The 18,541-nt window shown below is 47.3% G+C and overlaps 1 protein-coding gene across 1 annotated transcript in view; it reads right to left on the minus strand.

Moving 5' to 3' along the window:
- Nucleotides 1-14,315: 14,315 nt before the first annotated feature.
- The window catches only part of sdc3 (syndecan 3), a 29,435-nt gene continuing 25,209 nt past the window's right edge, over nucleotides 14,316-18,541 (minus strand). The window contains exon 5 of the mRNA XM_076139358.1: nucleotides 14,316-17,279. Coding sequence (XP_075995473.1) covers nucleotides 17,113-17,279 — 167 coding nt within the window. The 3' untranslated portion in view covers nucleotides 14,316-17,112. The remainder of the gene's footprint in view (nucleotides 17,280-18,541) is intronic.

An 18,541-nucleotide genomic window follows, 5' to 3' on the forward strand; every position in this document is an offset into this window, starting at 1 on the left:
TCTTTTGCTCTTTGAAGTTTACCTGATTTCATATTTCTTTTTTCACATGCGTATGTCGTGCTTAATATGTTGTGTTTTCACCTGTGTTGGGTAGTTCGTCATGTGTATCTTCAAACCTTATAACCATAAATACTCGCAAAATTCTGTTTCTCCTGGATTTCTTGAGTCTCTCTGCATCCGCTCATATAGGCCACGCCCACTTGTGCTTAACTAGTTTGTCCTGCTACACATTTGGGTTATTCCTCATAAAACGTTACTGACAAAAAGCTTAATTTTTTTCTTTTTTTTCTTTACGGTTTCACTTTAATTGGCTGCCAAAGTTGAGTGGGCGTGGCTCATTCATCAAAACCTTCTGCATCTTATCATCAATTAATTTGTCTACTTTAACCAAACATGATGGACATGTGCACTTAGTTCTAAGAGGCACAAACCAACCTGATGGTGGCGCTATGACAACAGCAGTTATGTTTTATTTGTAACGTTTGAGGTGAAAATGCCAGAGACAAGAGTTATAATTGGAGGACAGTTGGGCCTTGGTGGAGGTATAAGCTCCATCATGGATCACACAGAGGAGGACGAGGAGGAGGTGGATCAATGGCCTGATTGAAGAACATCAAACGCCTCCTTCCTCACTTTCATCCCCGACTCTTCCCCTCGTGTGTTTGTCCATCGCTCTCCTCTCTCCACTGTCAGGTAAGCAGCAGGGCCCCAGCGGAGGAAAACACACTTTAATCAATTCACTCACACACACACATCTTCCCTCTCTCTCTCTAGAGTTCTCACACACACACACGTACACACACTAAACAGAGACCCCTCTTTTCCTCCGACGCCCCACTCCACCTGACCCAACCCTGCATTCCACTCTAACCCCCCACCTCCACACTCACACACACACACACACACACACACACACACACACACACACACACACACACACACACACACACACACACACACACACACACACACACACACACACACACACACACACACACACACACACACACACACACACACACTGAACAAGCCGCAATTGAGGAGTGCATTCTGGGAGGGGAAGAGGAGGCGTCCTGTACAGTAACTACACAAAGTCAACAGAGCGTGTGTTCATGTGTGTGTGTGTGTGTGTGTGTGTGTGTGTGTGTGTGTGTGTGTGTGTGTGTGTGTGTGTGTGTGTGTGTGTGTGTGTGTGTGTGTGTGTGTGTGTTTGTGTGTGTGTGTGTTATGACTGATGGGTTGGGAGATGAAACGTTCCTAGATGTTATTCCTGGACTGGATGTCATCTGAGGGAACGAACTGTTTGGCTCATTCACCAAGACACAACATACACATATTTATGCGAGCGCGTAAACGTATACAGCACACACACACACAAACTTATGTAACTGCCTCTGGATCCCTGCATCCATCAGCCTTCTGAGAGCTGTTTCACACCTCTATGAACGCTCATTCTTCATCTGTGTTTACACGTTATAAATATAAAGGTTTTATATCTACAATAACAGACGGACACAGGTGAGCGGCTGTGAGCTCAAAGCAGCGTATATGACAAACTATTCCACCACACGTTTACAATAATTCCCCCACAATCTACTTAACTTAACATCTCCTAAACCTAATAACGTCCTGTCGGGATGTTTCCCTTTCTACTCTGCTCGCATTAACTTTGTTTTTTCCAGCAGAACAAACAGGTTTAAATCTAGAAATCTAATAACCAGAGCTGACATATTTGCTCCAGCTGAAAGGGGAAACGTTTCCTGTAAATCCTCTTTCCACTGCCAACAGCTGCACCGCATGGGGTCCAACACCTTCAACACAATAAGTGCTGCCAGACCCGCACTGTCAAAACAAACATATATACAGCCGCAGATTTCCTCAGGAGCGTTGCTATCTAAGGAAACGTTCAGATAATAACAGCCTTGACTGAGTGTGTGCGTGTGTGAGTGTGTGTTTACCGTCAACACGGCGGCGCAGGTGGACGTTTTTATCTGCGCTTGGTCTCAATATTAGGAAACGCCTGGATGAGGGCAGATCTATTTTGCTCCAATTATTTTTGCCTCTTTAGCTGTTTTCTATCTTCTCCCAACACACACACACACACACACACACACACACACACACACACACACACACACACACACACACACACACACACACACACACACACACACACACACATCTGTCAAAGAGGCTGTGAGTTGCAGACACAGCCTTAAATTAGAACCATCACATCCTTTATGTGATGGCAGGGGAGCAGGAATGTATTGATCCTTTCTGTTCGATTGCGGGCCTGAGGCAGGTTTCTGGAGACCTTGTGAAAAATGATGCGTTATCTCATGAAAACATTTGATTTCTGTAGATTTTGGAGCAAAGTATCTTATTGATGATGTTGCACCTCCTCTCTTGGCTGGCCTACAAAAACAAGCAACAAATCGTCAAATCAGCACCTTATGATGGCGTTTTGCTCAGGTTTCAGCTATGACACGTCATTATACTTTCAATTCGATCAATAAACTAGAGAGATCAAAAGAGAGAGAAAGAGAAAGAGAGAACATTCCACCCCTTGGTTTGGAGAGACTGTGAGGATTTCATGTTTCAGCCACAACCATAAATATTGAAACAAGTTCCCTTTCTTCACATCTCAGAATACTGAGCAAACATTGGCCACGGTGGGATCGGCGTGTACTGAAGCATCTCATACTGGCGCTTGCACACGCTTGCATACGTGCTCCCGCTCCCCACTCACACACACACAGACACGTGCATGCTCAGGCCATCCAGCTGCGTTCTGAGCCCTCTCTGTTCACACCGGGGGGAAGTCTTGGAAAAATTAATTGCGAAGCTAGACTGACGTGAAGCCCTCCTCAGTCACACTACCTCACCCACACTTGAAGGAGCAGAAACGTGAGACTGTATACACCAACACACACCTGACATTGACGGATTAGAGCGAGGGCAGGAGAGTGACAGGCGTCTCTGCCACCTGAAATAAAGTGGAACCCAGAGCAGAAGTCTGAGCAGAGCTTCAACTCTCAGCTCCAGGCTCAAATGAAGGAAGGCTTCAGTGTGCGTGTGTGTGTGTGTGTGTGTGTGCATCTTTGTGCGAGGTAAAATTGTAAGACATTTCTGCACCGCAAATGAAGTAGAGTGAGTGTGTGTGTGTTTGCGCTGCTCCTCCTGCCAACAGTAACAGCTCAGTGGCCAGTGAGCAGGAAGAGAGAGATTCATTAAAAACCCAAATACAGCAGTTACATAACCAAAAACTCTGTTCATCCCAGAATCCCCCACTACAAACACACTCCTCCCTTCATCCACATCTTCCTCACCCTCCCACGCAAACTGGCACAAGCTACCCATCATCCTCTTCTCCTCCCATGGCAACATCTCATCTCATCTCCCCTCTCCTCCCTTGTTCCCAGACCAACACAGGGCTTCACGCCTTTCCCCTCCTTCATCTGCTCCCCTGATCCCTGCCACCTCCTCGTCTTCCTCATCAAACTCTCTCTCTCTCTCTCTCTTACTCCTACGTTATCCGAGCTTCGCAGGGGGCCTACGGCCCAGGAATATAAACTAAAGTTAAAATAAGGAATTTCACTTTACTTTACTTTCTGCGTACAAAGAAAAGTCCCAAACGTCTTTTACATTCTTCGCCTTCAGCTCTTTCACACTTTGGCTTTAATTTGCTTTCCACAAACCGCTGCCACCGACTTGCATACCAAGAATAAACAGAGTGTAAAGTGCAGTAAGTGTGTGAACACAGCAGATGGCAAGACAGATTAAGGATCTGGGCTTTATCAGTGACCTCGTCTGGGGTTACAACGCTACAGCGGATCACTGCGGGCCACGAATGTCCTGATGGAGGCGTGCATGACAACCGCAACACAACACGCCATTCAGCAGCTCCCACTTTGCTGGAGTCTCACTCGAATGAAGAGCTCTCTCTGCTGGCCGCCTCTGACATCAGAACCACTGAAGCCCGACCAGAAGCAAGTACACAGATGACACTACAGCTTTCTTCTCATTGGGCCGAGGGAATGTATGAACTACAAACGCCCACAACAAACAGCTCAACCATGAAGACCACAGACTGAAGGGAAGTCAGGGAGGTTCAATGGATTTTTTCATTGGCAAACTATTTACAGAGCAAAGGGAACTAAACTATCTTGCTAATATAAAGCAAAACATGGGTTCTTTAACTTCCAGGTAACAGAAAATGAGTTAAATACAGAAGTAAAGACGGTGCCACGCCCATTTATTACAGCCCAGCTAACTGCAGCCCAACTGAGATACAGATTCTACTGAAAACATTTAGAAAACAGACAAACATTCACATTTAAGATATACAGGATATACTTACTCTGATCATTCAAACACACTTCTCTCACTCTCTCTCTGTCTATCTCTCTCACACACACACACACAGTCAAAAGTTTATGGGCGAGAAGTCACAGTGGAAGTGACTGTGGAGCTCACGGGGGCTGTCATACTCCATCTTGGCACAGGGGGGCGCTGGAGGGCTTTCTGGGGAGACATGGCTGACCTGAGAAGGAAGCAAGGGTGCAACCTTGGATGGGGTGTTGTCCACTCTGAAGCGAGAGGGCCGCAGCGAGGACACAGGGGGGAGGACGGAGGAGCTGCTGCTGCTGCTGGTGCGTGTCTGGGTGTGTGACATGCACTGGGAGCTGCTGTGCGGGGGCCCGTGGTCTCCCCGGGAGAAGTACTGAGGTGGGGGCAGGGCGGTGGTGGAGGAGGGAAGCTGGTGGTCTCGCACAGACCCCAGGCTGGATGAGAAGGTCGGAGGGCATTGAGCACGCTGGAGCATGGAGGGCTGGCTGTACATGTTCCCCCAGGGGTACGACTGGTACGCTGCGATGCCCCCTGGATGGAGGGACACACACACACACACACACACACACACACACACACACACACACACACACACACACACACACACACACACACACACACACACACACACACACACACACACACACACACACACACACACACACACACACACACACACACACACACACACACACACACACACACACACACACACACACACACACACACACACACACACACACACACACACACACACACACACACACACACACACACACACACACACACACACACACACACACACACACACACACACACACACACACACACACACACACACACACACACACACACACACACACACACACACACACACACACACACACACACACACACACACACACACACACACACACACACACACACACACACACACACACACACACACACACACACACACACACACACACACACACACACACACACACACACACACACACACACACACACACACACACACACACACACACACACACACACACACACACACACACACACACACACACACGTTAGAGCCATTTCAAGCCAGACCCGTTCCAGGTCCAGGTCCATAGTCCTTCAAATGGACCCTTATGAATCCATGGACCACAAAAGCTTCTCTACATGAAGTTCTGTTCTGTTAGATACCAATCTGTCTCTCATCCCAGTGACTCACCATGGTTACCAGTGGACTGCAGCAGGATTTGTCCTCCGCTCTGTGACTGGAAGTAGGCACGGCCTCCGGTGGAATACGTCACCACGCCGGTGGAGCCGCCGCCGGGGCCGAAAGTCAGGTAAGAGGTGGGGTTTGAGTCTGGGGCATTGGGGGTGAGGTAGGGGGAGGGGGTGAGGTAGGCCATGTGGGGCAGGGCCCCCTGGTGCTGGGGCTGGGTGGGGGGGTAGGAGGACTGCAGGTGGTAGGAGAGAGAGTTGTTCTGCTGCGTGGACGTCAGGTAGTCGAACCTCTCGCCAAAGTCAAACAGAGAGCTGATAGAAACACACAAATGGTATTACACACACACACACACACACTGCATCCCGAAACTACAATCTATTCTCTCTTCCATTGCATCGTGACATTTTTCACAGACTGTCTTTTAACCTGAACCCTATTCAGTCAAAGTTCAGTTCGGCCCGTCTCCTGAGCTCTGCTGTACATTTGACTCTTTATTAGATACATCATCCATATTGTTTCACCTTTGATTGGTGCAGTCATAACTCTGGTCTGGAGTAAAATGTTCTCCCCTTCAGCAAACTGTACCAGGGTTCATTTAGAACAGGACCCAGAGCGAATCAAAGCGTCCTCAAAGACTAAACGCAGAGCGACACATCCTCCCTCAGACACACTGCACATGTACACACATCTACCGCCTTTTTTTGGGCAGCGACTGAGTGAAAACACAACTTTTCCCAGTGGGGGTTTCTCCACAGGTTAGCTGGTCTCACTCTGCTCGACAGCCTGAACAGTTCAGTGATTTGGGAGGCACAGGAGGGATTAAAGGCTGTAAATACAGCCAGAGAGCTTAGGGAGGCCTTGAGGAGGAAGCTGCACGGGAACAGGACAGGAGGCTGCTCAGCTGTTTTGCCACCAATTACAGCAGAATTCAAAAGAGAAAGTAAACACAGTCTGGAGTGCAGGGAACTGACTAGCCTGTCTGGCTCTGTGTTGAGCTTAGCTCAGCGTTAGCTGGTCATTTGTTACCAACCTGAGTGTAGAGGAGCTGATGGGGCAGAGCAGCTATCTCTTACTGTTATATGATGCCGAGCTAAGCAGCATTATCTGGATACGGCTTAATAGAATTCTGCCTTGAATTGCTATAAGGACAAATCTGAAGTATTGAGTGCCTGTAAACAAACTGAGTGACTTTATCAGGACTCAAGTGCTGTATTTATTTATGTTTTCCTGTATGATTCCTCACCTCTCAGAGGCTCGACGCTGGGTCGGGAACCACTGATGTGTGGGCCTGTAAAGCCCTTTGATACGTTTATGATACTGGGATATAAAAATAAGGCTGACTTGACTTGACAGGCCTTCTGTAAATTGTTACACCACCATTTCATCCTTTCTTTTTTAAATCAAGCCCTATTCTTTATACAAGCAGATGACAGAAACACTGGAGACATCACAACACATCTCATGCTTCATGTCTGAGCCATCATTGTATTAGTATTCAGTCAGGAGCACCGCTGGACCCTGCGCTCCCTCTGCCCTCTGTCCCGTCGTCATCACTTGTACACTGTGCCCTTGTTCAAATCATTGTCTGGTATTCATGTCACAGTCTGCTGTGAGCTGCACTGACCTGCCATCATTCTGCAGACACTGGGTGTCACGGTGAGTCAAGGAGCTGCTGCTGCCGCTGCTGCCCTCCAAAGCGTCCAGGAAGGGAGGCGGGGTGTGGGCAGGCGTGTGGAGGAGAGGCGGAGGGGGGTTGGCGGCGCTGTAGCTCGCTGTCAAAAGAGGAAGGCTGGCTCGCCGCAGAGGGGGCGGGCTGTGCATGGGTCTGGGGTGATACTCCATCAACCCTCCCTGAGATGGAAGCTGATGTTGACCAGCGTCTCTCCCCCTGGACTGACCTTGGAGAGCAAACACTCAGATTAAACACTGTCAGGCATTGTGAGAGTCAGACTAATCCTTGGAGTCTCTGTATGCACAAGTTAACTCTTTATGTTTCTACAGTCTGTTGCAAAAGAAAGCCATAACCACCAGCATCATCATCATCATCATCATCCATCATTACATTTATTTATTCATTCAAAATCGGAAAGCTAAAGGTTAAATCATACTTAGAAGTTATTTGACATATTGATTTCTAAGCAGCTCCTCTCAAAGTAGGAGAAATGATAAAATGTCCGCTGCCTGTTTTTCCTTATTAACTGAAAAATAGTGTTTCTCAGCAGCACTTCCTGTTAGACTGTGTACAAGCAACATCAAAGTCTTTGAACTGAAGCCCGCACAGCCAGGGGACGCTGTAACTGTTATGATTCCTACTGTAAATATTTGTTAAAAGGAAAAAGTGAGGATAATGCTAATGAGTGGTGCTGCTATTTATATATTTTTGACAGGATTTTGCTTCTTGATCATGTAGGAATTTCACAAATTGAGCAAAACACAGAGCCAAACTTATCTGCACACGACAGCAGCTGACCAACAACCTGCAACTGGGAAAGAAAACAGCTAAATCATCTTTAAAAACTAAATATATGTAGAATCTTAATACCTGGACTGTTGAAGCTGGGCAGCAGGGAACTGCAGGAGGTCAGGGTCTGAGTGGACAGGGTGGGGAAAGCAGGACCTGTGGGTGCCAGCTGGGGCAGCTTAGGGGCAAAGTGACCCGACAGAGACGGAGCTCCCTTACTGAAACATAGAAAAACAGATTTTAGAGCAAAAGTCTACTTCAAATACAACAACCGTCAACCGCAGCTACACCACCTGTTGGGTGCCAGGGGGGGATTGATTTGAAGGTGAAGGGGGCTGCTGCTGCTGCTGCTGCATCCAGCCCGACCTGGCCTGTGTTCAGTCTTTGTGCTGGAACGCTCCACTTTCCTCCACTTAGCCCTGCGGTTCTGAAACCACACCTGGGAAATGGAGAAGAGGCAGTAGAGGACGATGGGCAAATGGAAACAAAGGGGAGAGAGAGACAGAGCGAGATAGAGATAGAGCGGATACGGGGAGGGAACATGTGCCACATGCTATGCAGAGGCCACAAGCTTTAACCATTTAATGTGAGTTTGGCTGAAAATGCGCAGTAGAGCTGCAGGTGAGTGATTTAAGTTAGACATATAGTATAAACACACATAAACACGGGCGTACATGCAGCCAGTGCTCCGTAAAAGCACATTTGCATACGTTACAATAGACTACAAGGTTACAATACTTGATTGTACTGTAAGTGCTGCACTTGTGTAAGGACACTGTGCAGTAAACAAGCTTTCAGTGAATGAAGCCCTGAGTTTCATGAAAAAAAAATCTCAATTGCTCATAGATTCTGCGAGTCACCAACAGCTGATGCATTCATGCTGTCACCCAACGCTGCATGGAAGAAGTGAGAAAAGAGCAGTTGGAGTGAAAAGAGAATTTTCTCTGCGTGCCAAAAGAGCCACGGCTGTCTGACCATAATCCTCTGAGGTGTAACGCCAGCTGAAGCCGCGATGACTTTCCTCTTCTCCGCATCAGGATAGTGGTCCTCCTGGAACAGGGCCTCTAAGTGTTCTAACTGGTCTGCACACACACACACACACAGACAGACAGACGCACACGTACAAAGGGCACGTTAACTATTTGCATAGTCAAATCTCAAACCTGCACACCTGGATACACGCGCGTTTGCCTCACCGGGGCTGTAGAGCGTCCGCGCCTTCTTCTTGGGCGCCAGCGGCAGGAGGCAGCCTTCCACCGTGTCCAGCCCCTGCAGCAGAGGGAAGCTCAGGCCCCGACCTCGCCCCTTGGTGCTGTAGCGGATGGAGCGGCGGGTGGAGTAGACCTGAGTTATCTCCATCTGTCGCAGACCAATCACAGATCAGTTACATTTAAAACGCCACATAACTGATTCCATTGAGGACTATCCCAAATTTCAACCGTCTATGATGTCATCTATAGGTCTAAGGATACTAACATGACCACGGTGTAGAGGTGGAAAACGTATTTGATGCTATAAAATGTTTCTCCATCACATATGAGGCTTGATTTCTCTGCGTATTATTCCTCTGACGGTTTTGCAACAGCATCGTTTGATCGAAGTTATTATGAGTCATTAGTTCCCGAGGCAGCCAGGGGCGTTAGAGTTCTATAAGCCAGAGTGTGCAGCAACAGTGTGAAGGGGCTGCCGGCGATGTATGACTGCCGCTTTGAACTCGCTCGGGTGCACCCTGAACTGATTTGGGCCCCGACAGACTGTGAATAAAATCATAGTGTGTGTCATGTGGGAGGAATTCATGTTGCAACACAGTCACTGAGTTAAATCCCAGGTTGATAGGCAAGCATCTCAATGGTTTACTGGAAAATTTACATCCAAACTAGGTCACTGACATTGTAGTTGGGTCATTTACAGTATTTGCTTTTACAAATCTGTCAAATATCTTCAAAAATGAGATGTGACCCAGCTTGGAGGTCAATGTTCCCTCACAAGCTCAGAACTTTCATTCAACAGAACAAGGTGGCCTTTTCTCACCTCCAGAGGCTGTGGAGCAGGCTGGGGGAGACTGTGAGGTGGGCGGGGGCTGTGAGGCCTCTTGACCCCGTGAGGTTGGGGGGGCGCGGGGTACATGGGGACGGGGGGCTGCGTGGAGTACATCAGAGGGGGCAGGGCCGGGGGGCCGCAGAGCCCCGCCCCCCCGCAGCTCAGGTAGGCGGGATCCGACAGGTCACAGCTGTTCATCAGCCCGACGGGGGGCTCCGGCAGAGCCACGCCCTCCTCCGAGCTCGCAGCTGGCACCTTCCCCATCCCACTCTTCTCCTCTTCCTCCGCTGTGTCGGCGAGATGTTTGGCACCTCGCCTGCTTCTGGCTCGCTCACTTTGCTTCTTGCCTCTTCTCTTCCTGCTCTTTTTCTGCTCATCCCTCTCTTCCACGCCTTCCGTATCAGAGACGCTTTGCTTCTTCTCAGTCTTGTCTTCCATCTGTACCTCCTCTACCGCCGCCACTCCCTCTCTACTCTCCTCTCCCTCTGTCACCATTGCTTCTTTTTCTGACGCCCCAGCTTCCTTTCCTCTCTCCTCCTCCTCCTCCTCTACCTTGTCTTCTTGCTCCGTCTCCTCTTCTACCCCAATGCTCGTCCTTCTTTTGGTGTCATTTGGTTCCAGGTCCTCCAGTTCCTCACACAGGAGGCTGGGACACTCTGCGACAGAGCAACAACACCATTATCTATTGAAACGTATTGGTTGTACACTGGTTGTACACTGGAGGACAGAACGTGTGTAACAAGGGACACATGGACATTTCTTGTATTGTTTTGTAAAGGATGAATTCACAAAATGTCCCTTAATCAGAGCAGATTTTCTCTGTTAACCTGCTGGTTAGTGGCCAAGTACCAAGTCTGCTGTTCCCCGTACATTATACGTATTTTACACTGTGCAAAGTTCTTTAAACATCACCATGTGTACATTGTACCAGGGTTATACCTTCAACTTTTTTATGTAACATGTAATTGTTTATTTTTTGTCTTTGATGCAAGTATTGTATAATCTCCTCTGTTCTGTTGCACCATGTGAATTTCCTCCATGGGGATCTATGACGGCTCTTCTTATCTTACAGTTTGATGCATTTTCAAGCTGCGAGTCTTCTTTGTTGGTGTCTTTGTGTAAAGCTGAGGAGGATGAGATGAAATATAAATCCTCCCGGGTACAATTATTGTTCCTTAGCTGTATATTTGAGTTAATAGTTGTGTTTCTGTCTTATAAGCCCACACTGTGTGCACGAAACAAATTAAAATATAAAGAATATGTAATGAATAAATCTGCATGTACTCCAAAACAAAACACAGATAAGATTGATGGAGTGTTTGAATAGAATGAAGTGTTCCCTGAGTCATTCGGTGACCTCTGATAAAGGTCATCCCCCTGGAGAAGCTGCTGCTTATTAGATAATTAAGAGACAAATTAGTGTCCCAGCTGTGCAGCGCCTCGCGCCGCCTCACCTGGATGTTAATTATCAAAGGCCGGCTAGCTGCAGCTAAACTAGCCGACCGGGCCTCTCACAAAGCCCGGGTCGAGCGAGTCAATAAGCGGCCTTTAAGTTCCCCCGGAGCCTCCATGGAGCTCCACAACACGAAAGGAAACACGAAGAACTTAACGACTTAAAAAGTTCAACAAAGTCTCAAACTCAAACAACACAAGAACACGAGTGACGTCACTTCAACTTCCATTGGTCCTGCGCCAAAACGAGCCAATAAAACAATTAAATTCCTTACCGAAATCTTCAGCCAAACCGCAGTCTTCGTCCATAACGACTCACACCGCCGACAAACCAATAAACGTGTGTTATTAATCAATTAAGCCGCGCGAGGCGAGTCTCTCCCCTCGGAGAGAACCACGCGAAGTTGATTGATTGATTATCACGCGCTGTGGCACAGAATTATCGCGTGAAGGTGAACCCGGTTCGACCAATCAGCGACCGACCTGATGGATACCAATGAGCTCATCACAACTTTAATTGAGTCCATTTTTAATGTGTAACAACTACAATCATCATCATCAGGCCCATATATGGTGTTATATGGGCACTATTCTTTATTAATGTTTTGATTATTGAAGTTCTTTTGGTGAAAATAAAATATTGTAATGGTGTTTTTCTGTGCTGTTCTGTTTTATAATTGTAATTCCAGCCACTTCTACTTCCTTGTATAATGGCAATAACCTTGACCTTGACCTTGACCTATGTAGCCATCCTCCTCATCAGGCCTACAGTTATTCTCAACAAATGTCTGAAATAAACAACAGTATATCCTATCACCACTCAAACTTTATCATCATCATCATCATCATCATCATCATCATCATCATAATCCTCAGGCCTACAGTTTGAATATTTGCAGCAACTGGGGGTTTGGCAAATCGAAACTCTATATTAATAAGATAAGATTACAAATACTGTCATTTCCCTCTGAAATCATTGCAGGATTGTTATTAAAAGACGAATTTATCAAGAAACCCGAGTCCTCTCATTGAATTATAATACATCTGTGCAGACTGAGTCACCTCTTAATCATTTTAGAAGACAGATCCTGGAAAATTACACCGTGTACATTTGTGCCTTGCTCGTCACTGGCTTCTTTATACTCATACATGCAGACCAGGGTGCATAAAGTGCCATTTTCTTCAAAGTTTGTACCTGAAAAACAGCCCTCAACTAGACTTGAGGGGAGGAGTTGTACATGTAATGGCACACGTGGTGGTAATGATACATCTGTCGTTTCATTTCAAAAGCCAGAATGTTTTATGATCTATAACAAGACTAAACTGAGGACAAATCTCCCTGATCCCACAGAGGCAACCTGCACATCTGTGGTAAGATCAAATAAGAATATGATGGCCTAAAGTCTTTTACTCAGGTTGCTCTACAACCTAAACGTGTCCTGTGAAAGGTGAAGATGCCAAATTAGAATCTGCTCCTCAGTCTGAGCAGCTCTGTGCCGTTGTTGCCTCTCTCCCCCACCAGGGGGGGGTACTGGTTGAACCCCAAGCTGCTCCCATACACTTATCTGTACTACCATTCCCAAACAGGAGAGGGCCAACATCTAAATCCCCCCTCAATCCCTGTGTGTGGGATGTTTCTGTATCAGCAGCCCACCACCCAAGGCCAGGGACAGCTTGTTCTTTTCTCCACATCCAGGAAGGACATCTGCATGCTGCCTGGTGCTCCTCCACTCCTCCACATCTAGGGTACCTTCTTGCAAAGAATGTAAACAGTTGAGAAACCCCAGAGAAGCGGGGTATTATATCCTTTCCTGTGTGTTAAGTAATCCCACTGGCTCATTTATCTAATTATCTCCTAAGTACATTTTTATGTGATGGCTTAAGAATAATAACAACTCAAGCTTTCCTCCCTGGAGGATCCACTGAGCTCAGGAAGTGTAAATAGGCTGTGAAGGAGCTGTGATCATACGTATAGTAACGGCTGATACAATGTGGAGCCACTCATAGTCGCATCTAATGTCACTGGGTCAGAGATGGTATGTAGGCCAGGCTAATGCTGGTGTGTGTGATAACACCACAGCGAGACTTCACGACGGCGTGTAAGTTCTTTTGAATGAGCGATACTAAAACATATAGTCCCGTTCTGTGTATAGGGCGTCTGCAGAGACTCAAGGGCTCACCATGGAAACCAAAGGGAGCTGATCCAAAGCTGTGGTGGTCCAATAAACACAATAGTCGCAGTGAGAACCCTATAGGATGGGATGTTGTAAGTCAAGTTCACCAAAATCTGTAAGGCAATGAATTGAGCAAACCCCTCTGATGTAAAGAGATTATAGGATAGCATTTATTGAAGGTTATTTCATTATTCTCCCCTTTCAAACATAGAACTAAAACCATTCAAAAGGTAGATTTCTACTCAGGAGCACTTATCAGACTCTTACAGTATGTTCTTATAGTAAAAAATACATGTTAGGATTGTCATTTTACTCTTTTTGATCACTTTGGGAGGAGATGTGGGATAAACAAACATAAATATAAGGTGTGGAGACTTCTAGGCTTCTGTATAGCAGTGGGTGTTTTTGTAAACCTTCTCAGCCAGACAGGAGGAATGCCAAACCCAAACAGAACCAAAGATTACACGGCCGCAGAGGCGTGGATGGATAAGGCCTTGCTTTACTGGAGTCGGCGTTCCAGATTTTGATAAGCCTCCAGGTTTTGACTCAGCCAAGCCGGCCAGACAAGTCGAGAACCCGTTAACAGCGATCCGCATGGTCCAATAAAAACGCAGAGACAGGACAGAGTTACCCAATCAGGTCTTTTATTTGGAACAGAGTGGCAGATTAGTGACAGGGCGGTGGCGTGGAGGATCCGCCTCCTCTCGCTCACTCAGCCAATGACAGAAACTCAGCCTTAAAAAAATGCAAATGTATAAAAACAGGAATGGGAACAGCAAACATAGAGTAGTGTAGCCTCCACAGGGCTTCACACACACACACACACACACACACACACACACACACACACACGCACGCTCATACCTTCACTCACACATACAAATTCAATCTCGCTCATACAAACATACGTCTTATTTGGCTACGCAGGCTTAGATGGGTACAAACACACGTTTACACTTGGGACAGTTAGAAAAGACGGCACGTGTTTAGATCATTCCTGCCTGTGGGGGAGAGGAGTGTGAGTGTGTGTGTCCGTCCGTCTGTCCTGCGGCAGGGAGACAGACAGGCAGGCAGACAATCCAGACAGTGAAGGACACAGTCAGTGTGTGTGAAAGCCACTGTGAGGGACCAGCTGCCCCACATTTAGCAGTGAACAGACTAAACACACACGTACACGCACGCGTACACACACACGCACGCACACACGTCGACAGGCTAGTCAGTGTACACAAGAGTCTGCTGTGAAATACCAAGGTGAAGTATACACTCCATCGCGCACACGGGGTGGGGTCGGATGAGTTGCAGACACACACATGAGCACACACACACACACACACACACACACACACACACACACACACACACACACACAGATGGGAGGAGGTGCGATTACCTGTGTGTGGAAGAGTGTGAGAACTGGTAAACACACCCGCCCACGGTACATTCCACCTTAAAATCACCCCTCTGTTTTACAAACACACACACACACGCGCACACACACACCCAGACTAGTATAGTATTGACTCCCATGCATTTTGTTCTACAGTACTGAGTATATAGAAGCTACTAGTCCAGTCGCACTGGTGTGGTTATTGTTACAATCTCTTAGATAGAAGCACAACCCTCCCACCTCCTCCTCCTCACGCTCGCCCACCCTGATCCTAAACCCCTCCTCCCTCCCTCCCTCCCTACCTCCCCCCCGCTGAACTCCTCCCCTCCCCAAAAGACTCCAGCAGGTTCACGTTGACCCCCGTAAACTCCAATTCAAGGCCGTTTTTGTAAAATAAAGTAACAAAGACGCTTTAAAAGACAAAAGTTAGGGGCTCCCATAGCTGTAAATCTGGCCGTGAATCAGAGGGTACAGGGGGCCAAGGGTCCCCCCAGGATTCCTGTTTCGTTAAAGCCCCTCCTGCTTTCCAGAGGCCCCTCCCACTCCCAAACAAAGAGGAGATGGCGAAAAAAAAAAGTGAGGCATGCAAGGGGATCCGATGACGCGATGACACAAAGTTGTGCTTTTACACAAACAGACCAAACTTGAACCAACCGGCAACCGATCAATAACTAATCAATAACATATTGCAACCACCTGATCTTGCTCTTATCACGAGTGATGACTGTCATGACAACGACAACGATGATGATGAAAATGAGTCGACGAGTGCGCTGAATGATGATATGGTCTACACAGTAAGTTCAGTCAGTGTGGTGTATCTGAACACACAGCAAGTTATACTGTGTGTGTGTGTGTGTGTGTGTGTGTGTGAGTGTGTGTTTGACTGGAGCACAGCTCTGCGAAGTGAGGATGATGTGATGAATAAAAAGTCTTCATGGTCATGCAGATGGTTAGTGATGCGAGAAAGGATACGCTGATATTTACATATAAACTTTTTAAACTGCTAAATACACATCCTCCTGTTTACGTATTATTATTATTATTATTATTATTATTTACCATCCAGCCCAAACATTGATATATTATTGATTATTATTACTATCCGTAACTAGTCTTTGTACAGCTTATAGGAGCAGACGGGCTGGCAGCTCTGTGCGAGCGCGAGCAAACCCTCTGTGCGACCCGCCGGCGTTTCCACGGCGACTCCCTGACGCCGCCACACTGCGCCGAGCACCTCCATTCCGGTTGGCCGAGCACAGAGCGAGAGGTCAGAGCCACCGCCGACGGGAGACGAGCGCGTGAGTGTGCGTGATATAATGTAGATGTGCGTGTAGAGGTGTGTACGCGAGTGTGCGTGTGTCTGTGTGTGTTTGTGTGTGTTTGAGCACCACAGGGATGGAAGGCACAAAAGAGACCTTTCCTCTGACCTTTTGACCCCCAGGCTCTGTGCGGCCAACCAGACGCTCGGCGTGTTTGGGGTGAGGGGCAGAGTTCCTTTGTGTCTCTCTTTCTTTCTCTCCATCTCTCTCTCTCTGTCTGTCTCTCTCTCTGTCTGTCTGTCTCTCTCTCTCCGCCCCTCCCCTCTCTCTTTCTCTCAGCATTTCATTCGCTCCATATAACAGAAGAGGACCTTTGTGCTGGAAACACAGGTTTGTGTTTTGTTTTCGTGTTGTTGTTTTTTTTTACAAAATAATCATATCATTACATCAGAACAAGAGAATCTGTAGAATATTAATAACAACATTTACTTTAAAAACATCTTGTGTGTATGTGGCATTTTTTTCTGAATATATTTGTTTTTTTGTTGTTTTTTTCCCTCTTTTTTTTGTTTTCGTTGAAAAGAAAGTTCCAAGTTCGCAGAGAGAGCGGCGCTCTCCACTGCTTTGGAGGAGGAAGAGGAGAAGGAGAAGCAAGGAAATGAGGGGGGAGGCAACGAGGAGGGCGGGGCTTAGAGTATCTTTCTCTCTTCTCGCTCTTTCTCTCTCTCCCTCCGTGTGCGGGTTGCTCTGGCGAAGGCGTGCTGGGGTTACGCGTAGAACTCCTCCTGCTTGTCGGGCTTCTGGTAGGTGACGGTTGCCTGTTTGGGCTCCTCCAGTGTGTAGCTGCCCTCGTCCTTCTTCCTCATCCTGTACACCAGCAGCATCACCAGGAAGGCGGCGAAGAGGGCGCCCACCACGCCTCCCACTATCACAGCTAGAGAGAGAGAGGAACACACACACACACACGTTAGTGAAGTTGTGTTTTCTATCCCGCTGCGCTCAGACGTACACACACACACACACACACAGAAACAAACATGAATGGCCTCAGCATACTTCAAAAGACGCAGATTAGTCCTGGTGGTGGAGGAGCGTGGGGAGAGGATCTGTCTCTGCCACGGCATTACAGCTGCAGCCGCAATTAGTTGTCAATTAAGCTTAACACTATTTATCTCAGTAGCATTGAGGCAAATGGTCGGTTCCTTTCAGAGTATTTAGTGCCACTGCATCCTTTTGTAGCATTGCTGGAGAGATAAGCATGAATAATAGAAGACGTCTATTCTACATCTGAATTCCTCCACCTGAGTGTAATTCATCCACCTGCAGCTTCTACACTGACACTGCACAATCCTAACCTAAAAACAACTAAATAGGATTTCCTTCCATTAGAGATTATGTCATTCTTCGGTCATAGGTAACGGCGTACATGAAGTATACTGGGGCCTTAAAACGCCATCAGTAGCGACTGCCACATCCTACACAAAACTACACAAACACTGCTAGCGTCAAAGCAGAATTGCTAACACTGCACCGCCATCGCCCGGGCTGCTAAGTGAAGACCGATGAGCCGCGGCGTGCCAACATGCGTTCCGTATTGCCAGCAAAAGTTGCAGCCCTGCAGGGTTACGCAGTTAAGCCCGACGGGGTTGGACTGAATAACACAGAGCAGCTGCGTGTTTCCACCTTCGTCGGCACGTTGCGCTAATGAGCGCCATTTGCAGTGAGCGATGAGCGGATTAATGTGCGGTTACCAAACGAGAGAAAGTTTCCCTCGTTAAACTAAATGGTAATGATGCCAAACCAGAGAACAAACAGTTTGTTATCACTCAAACGCTTGAGGAACACTTAGTTTTCACTCTTTGTGTGGGAGGTGTTTATATTGTTAATTACATTGCTGCCAATAAGAGAGCGCACTGCCAGTGGGTTTTAGAAGAATAGAACTTTCCAGCATGCAGTGAATTTACTCTGAACTGTTCTGTCCTGTTTGTGCTGCTAAATCCTTTAAAAATGTCTGCAGTCTTGATGAAACTGCATCATGGAGGAAGAGCAGCACCAAATGAAGGGAATCACAACAAACTATTTCACTTTGAGTTTGCACCATCATCACTAAAGCCTCACAAACACTCGCACAGCGTTTCGTTTCGGCGACTCTGCCTGCCTGCCTGTGAGCGAGCGAGCCAGAGCCAGAGCCCCAAA

Source organism: Genypterus blacodes, unplaced genomic scaffold (assembly GCF_046128005.1).
Source record: "Genypterus blacodes isolate CSIRO-AG114 ecotype Tasmania unplaced genomic scaffold, CSIRO-AGI_Gbla_v1 ptg000438l_1, whole genome shotgun sequence".
Taxonomy (NCBI): domain Eukaryota; kingdom Metazoa; phylum Chordata; class Actinopteri; order Ophidiiformes; family Ophidiidae; genus Genypterus; species Genypterus blacodes.